The sequence below is a fragment of the Erpetoichthys calabaricus genome, chromosome 8 (genome assembly GCF_900747795.2).
Source record: "Erpetoichthys calabaricus chromosome 8, fErpCal1.3, whole genome shotgun sequence".
In the NCBI taxonomy this organism is placed as follows: Eukaryota; Metazoa; Chordata; class Cladistia; order Polypteriformes; family Polypteridae; genus Erpetoichthys; species Erpetoichthys calabaricus.
This window is the reverse complement of record NC_041401.2, coordinates 122,611,757-122,618,260: the sequence shown is the minus strand read 5'-3', so window position 1 is coordinate 122,618,260 and position 6,504 is coordinate 122,611,757. Positions and strand designations below refer to the sequence as shown.

General features: G+C 42.8%; 1 protein-coding gene across 1 annotated transcript in view; it reads right to left on the bottom strand.

The window, feature by feature from the left end:
* Positions 1–3,389: 3,389 nt before the first annotated feature.
* pax7a (paired box 7a) overlaps positions 3,390–6,504 on the bottom strand; it is an 84,748-nt gene continuing 81,633 nt past the window's right edge. The window contains 1 exon segment of the mRNA XM_051930401.1: positions 3,390–5,255. Within this exon segment, the coding sequence (XP_051786361.1) occupies positions 5,140–5,255 (116 nt within the window). The 3' untranslated portion in view covers positions 3,390–5,139.

Genomic DNA, 6,504 nt, shown 5'->3' with positions numbered 1-6,504 from the left:
GGAATGGTATTAAAGTAGGTAGAGTGGTAACACTGTCCGTTTTTTTCACTTGCCATTTGCATGTTCTTCTCCAGCACCTCCACTTGTCTCCTACAGTCGGTTGGCTGTCTGATGTTAAATGGTGCCTCAGTAGTGGATGTCTGCCTTCTTAACATTGCTGTTGGAATAGGCCATGCATCACACCATCCTGATCAAGTGAAACTGGATGGATAGACCATAAAGTGTTTCCGAGAGCAAAACATTTTTTTGCCTTTCTCTTACTTTCCTTGATCACACTTTACTAATTTTCTGTGAGAAAATTAAATGGAACCAAACCTACTAGATAAGTTCTATGATTTCTGTAGAATGTGATGTTGCCCATTGCAGCTATCCTGAGTTTTCTTGGCCTGATGTTACTATCGCTCCTGACACAAAATGGTCAGCTAAATCGTTTTGTGCTGATAAGATATTAGATGTATATTATCTGTAATGGTAGGCACAATGAGACCAGGTCAAGCCGATGAAGAGAGAGCTCGATAGTGCTGGCAGCTGTGGACAGCATGAGAGATAAATAACTTCCTGGAAAAGACCCTCTGCAGTGGCACCCACTCTGCTGTTTTTTAGTTGTCAATCTGAACCTGCCTGATGAAAAGCAACTCTCCCTAAATACACATCCCTTGTATTCAATTAGGACTTTAACTGACAATTTACAGAACTGTGAAAATGCATTTGCCATCACAGGTCTTGAGTATGCCTCACTGCCTCACTTACATTTATGTTTACTGCACTGTACTGTCTCTCGCCCAGCTGATCCAGTGCCACCTTGGTGCCCAGGTGAGTCCCTTGTATCACCTCACTTATGGCATGGCATCCCTTTGAGCCTTGCCAGGCCTCAGAACAGTTTACTTCAACATCACCTTGTCCTACTGGCAGTTTCGGATCAGATGTTAACCTGTTTTCTACACACTATCTTTGTGCCAGCCAGTTTAGTGCCAATATGCCAGCTACTGGGATACTTGCCTGCACAATGGTATACTGGTGATAGTCCTTGGGGGTTGAATGGGCAGTTTTCCTTTAACCTGACCACTATGGACACACAGTGGTTTATCTTTTACAAAAAAAGTCGTTTTTATTTCCTTTTCCTTATCTGCTAATTCATTTCTGGTATTGTAAAAGTTCATTTTTATTTATTTGAAGTTATGTACATGTGGCACATCCACACTGCATTTATTAACAGCATACAACACCAATCCATTCTTGCATCTTCATAATCCACTTTGTCCACTATTGGTGTGTGGGGAACAGAAACCAACCTGTCAGGGGGGACAAACGTAGATGAACAAAATGCAGAGTACAATTGCAAACTTACTGAATTTAGAGGTGCAAATCAAACTAACTTGAAACAGTCTACCAAAAGATGCCACTTAGAATAAATTGAATTACTGTATACTGTAGGCTATAATATATTAAATGAGGTAACTATGTGCTCTGACATTTATAACAGATTCTAATGGGCTGCTGTACAAAGATGTGTGTGGGTGCTGAATGACTTAGCAGGCTGTACTGTGAGGTAATTCAATAAAAAAGGTGCTCCTTTGTAGCCCCTGTTGTCAGCTGCATTAGTGAAAGCTATAACAGAATTATTCTTTTTTTGAATAATATATAGCGGGTTGGATAATGGATGGATGGATAGTACCCAAGACATAACAGAGTTGACGTCAAGATCCCTAAACTCAGCATGGACAGAATGAGCACCGTGGCAGATAAACACTGTGCTAGGTTAAAAGAGAAAGCATGGTGAGGATCACACGCAATGCTAAGGTCTTTGGTCAACATGTGGAGCAATGGACTGGAATTCACAGCACAAGTGTTTGTCAATGTTCTGAAGGTAATCTTGGTTAGACACATTGACTTAGCTCCATACTATCCCTTCCCACTACTATTGCTAAAGCTAACAGATTCAGATAAACTCTTTAGCAAACACTGAAGTCCCCAAAGGGCTTGACCTTGATTTATTATAAACTAAATACATTTCTGTTGACATATCGCAACACTCCATGCCCTACAGCAGAAACATACTTTTTATGGGTTATAAGTTACCCATTCATTTGGACACCTTGAAATCCAGTGTTGTGTCCACTTTAAGAATAATGTAGGGCTCCAAAATTCTCACAGAAATTTGTGATCCAGGCAACCAGACATGAACATTGTGTTCTAAGAGATTCTGCACATGCTTGTGACTATGGAGAGAAGGTGTGTCCTCAGAGTAGACCCATCTCTTTGTTAGGGGCTGCAGATGAATGGAAATGTCACATAGATGACTTCCATATCAGCAGAACCAGACACATCCTCTGATATTCCCACATTGACACTCACCCCCCAAAGTGGCTTGGATAACGGTACCTCCATGCCTAACACACCTTTCATCATACCCTTGAGAATGCTGCTGAGGCCCCTAAAGGCATATGTAGTACAAGTGGCCATGTTTATGTACCCAAGCCCCCATCTCACCTGCAATTATAAAACAGAGGTGATAATAAACCTGTTCCTTTACTAGGCCAAATAATCATCTGAATTGACTTAGGAGGTCTGGCCTCTACATATAGTTAAACAAAAAAGTTTCAAATACATTTTTCAGTTAGAATTGTAATACATGATGTGTGTCTATCGCTTCTCAGGCTTTTGGCTAAAATCAAGTGCAAAATGTTTTGAGTGTGGGACTCAAGTGTTCTGCTTCCCTGCTGTATAAATATGCGTGATGGTTGACTTGCTAGAAGAAGGGCCTCTTTTGCATCTCCTGCAGTTGGCTGCTTTAGTAAACCTAGATACTGCAATTGTATTTTTCTTTTTATTGTGTTCTGGTCACTGTGTGGTTAGTGTGTTTGATAGGTTCATATTAATTCATTCATCTCACATCCCAAAGGCACGTGCTGGATAAACAAAAACTCTTTGTTTCAGCCTGGGATAGACTCCAGCTCTGTGTGAGCGACCTTATGATGGAAAATACAGTTTCAGAAAATGGATGATTGAATTGTACCACAGCCAGCACTGGCAGGACATTCAACCTGCACATGCTTCTACCCACAAATAAAGACAGGACACATAAGAAATAGAAAATCCCCATTGACACTCTTCATTTTCAGAGATTTAATGGGTATAACAGTTACGCCAGTGTTACAGGTAAGACACCACAGGCTGCAGGTAGTAAATGCCGATTACAAATTGCGACTAATCTAATACTTCATACAGCAGAAGCAGAATAAATTATGCCATGATAATATACATACATGCTGAACATAAATGTAATAAAACAATATGCACATACAGGTAGGCGGGAGGGAAGTGGCAGCGCCCGGGCAAGTCACATAGTGCCTGAAATTATATGATGGTGAGGGTGTGTGTGTGGGGGGGTGGTCCCTGATAAAGGGATCAATGGGCATGGGAACATCTGTATCGCCACATAGCCCTGGAATTAAAGAAGGCCAAAAGGTGGGACAGCATCTGTGTTAGTTAAGTAGCCACATCATGCTTGGCACGTGGTCTAAGAGGGGCAGAGATGTGGCAATGTCTATGCCACTCAAAACATGGGGTAATCTTCAGTAAGACAGTTTGATAACTGTGCAGGGAGGGAATCAAAAAAAGGACTGGGGTTGGGTTAGAGTCTGTGCAGGTCACGTATTAACTTCTCTTAGGCCCTGTACAAGGCTTCAAGGGTTGTGGCAGTGTGTTGGATGGTCATAGAGCCGTTATAGAGTAGGTGGCATGGCAACATTTGAGCGACTTACTTAGCCCTTGGAGAGCCGTTTTTATGGTGCTGCATGGGCCCCTCACACAGCCAGGGGTGTATTAGGTAGAGGCGGTGGGGTAACAAGGCATTGTATAGGATAGTCACATAGTGCTACAGCTATCCCAGTGCCAAAAATGTAGGGCGCAGTACACAATATTAAAAAAAACAAAAAAAAAAAAGGAAAATTCTATTTTTATAAATATACACAGTTCAAGCATTTCGATTGTTTATCTGGGCCCAATATGAACTAGGGACCAGAAATTGTGGTCTTCTCTTTTTGCGTCTGCAACACAGGTCTGTTGGAGGATAAGTTATTTCCAATTCCGCCCCAAAGCTTGCAAAGCCTTGTGCTTCAGGGGAGGGTGGATGCAGAAAGTCCAGTGGAGTCCCCGGCTCCATGTTACAAGACCTGTGGCCGCTGTGTCCACAGTAATTTGCTCCCAGTAGTAACTGCAAATGTAAACATAAAACACTGTTTGTTTGCTTGCTCCTCTTATCGATGTGATGGTCCCAAGTCTGCATCGAATACGTTGTCCCCCCTCCTTTCCATTCCTGCTGGTGCTGCTCTGTCTCTTTCCAACAGACCGTAACGTGCGCTTTATTAAGGAAGGTAAATCAGACATCACCGATGCTCTCCCTACGCTCTCTGTTTTAGTATAAAACATAACCTTTTTAGAAACATACACAAGTGGCTACTTGACAATGACCTTTAGAGGTAACTATGCAGGCTGTGTCCAGGATTAACTAGCAACGCTACACAAACATTGGATATTTACTAAGAAAAAGTACTTTTTAACATTTGAAGGGATATGAATGAAGTTTAAAAACACACAGGAGCACAGAATAAGTTTCCCTACATGTAGGCTTGTGTCCTTCCTGTCTCCCTGTTTCTGGGGCTCCTAATTGCTCAGTGCACCACCACTACTAGAGGCCAAATCCACCAAGGAAAACGTGCTGCACTCCTCAGCTCTGCCAGAAAAAAACTGGGAGGGTGAATGAAATCCTTAACAAATCCGGCTCTGTGCTCTAGTGCGTTTTACCACAGGGTGGCATCAATTTTGGACTCCACCTCACTTCACTCGCATGCACTTTTCTGGGAATGTTTCAGTAGGTGGTCTCTACCAATTTGAACATTGTAAACGTCAGATCTGGCCGCTGCAGAGGTCCATAGTGTGCCCTCTGCCTCCCATTGGGTCCTGCTACCATGGCTTGGTCAATGGGGCATGGGTTTTCCGGAATGTCGGCAGTTTCTAGAAGAGTCCTCTGTTAGTCGGCCTTGTCTTCTCCTGTTCCACCAAGGATGCACACATGAGTAGCCCTACTAGAATGGTGTAAAGCATATGTGGGGTGGGCAGGAGAATGTTCATTCAGGATTAGTAGGCCTGGCCTGTTTCCACCTGCAAGAGTCCGAGAACAGCCGAGTGCTCTCCCAGCTTCATCCTCCTCTGTGTCGACAGGCTCACGTTCTTGGCCAGGTAGTCCACAGCAGCTGCAAAGATGGACACAAAAGACAATTAACATCACAGCCCCCTGTTGATCAGCCACCATCCTTTTAGACTAATGTTGCAAGTCCCACCGCTTAGGGCCTCTTCCACTCACTGCAAGCATGACACTACTGGTCACTGCCCCACTACCACCATGCCCAGCCATCTTAAGCTGGACTCAGCACACAGCTTGCAGCAGACCACTGGGATCCAACCAGCACTGCACCCCCACAAGCCTCTCAGTGTCTTTTGGAAGGCGATCGGTGGGGGGACCAGCTTTGCTGCATGATGTGTAAACAAATTTTTCCTGTCAACATTGTGTCATCTTTTTAGTGCCCCAAAGGGGATCTCTTCTTGAAAGAAATTTTTATTAGACTTGTCATTTCTATTTAAATTCTCTTCACGCTTCTCCTGCTATCATTTTCATCATTAAGCACAAGTGATCTCTGGGAATTAATCCCACACCCTTTCCAAGGGGTTTGTTCTGCATACAGACAGACAACGTGCTTGCAGAAATGGCACACACACACACACACACACACACACACACACACACACACACACACACAACATGTCAAACAGACACCAGAAACACCTCAACAGTGATGGGAAAAAATACACTGTAAGTGTGAAGATGGCTGCTGGACTTTTCATTTAATTAGAATTTTTGATTCTCAACTGCAACAGTAGAAAAACTAATAAAATATCAAAGTTAAGAAAAATGTTTTTTGTACTTTTATCATATTGAAAAGGCACTTTAACAAATCACCACTGACTTTTAGATGTGTTATTTTAGTGGAGAGGTGTACTGAAATGAAGAGTGAGAGCAGAACCTGGCAACCCTGACCATTTCTCACATACATCAAGAAGGAGTTTTACTCTAGCATTCCAATTTAGGTGATAACCCCACCTAATCTGTTAATTTTCTAACCTGCTTGTCCAATTCAGGGTCACAGGGAGAGAGTGCCTAACCTGAAAGAAACAGGAACAAGGCAAGAACCACACACTCACCCATATTCATTCATTCGAGGTCAATTTAAAGTTTCCTGTTAAGGAACCAATTTTTGGGATATGGAAAGAAAACTGGACTACCCGAAGACAAACCAACACAGACAGCGGCCAAATCAGGATTTTAACCCTGGACTCTGTAAATGGTGCTAACCACTGTGCAATCATAAAGCTCATTTACTGAAGTCACATAATCGTATTTTGGAGCTTCAAAGAGTAGGTGCAAAGTAGGAACAAACCTGGACT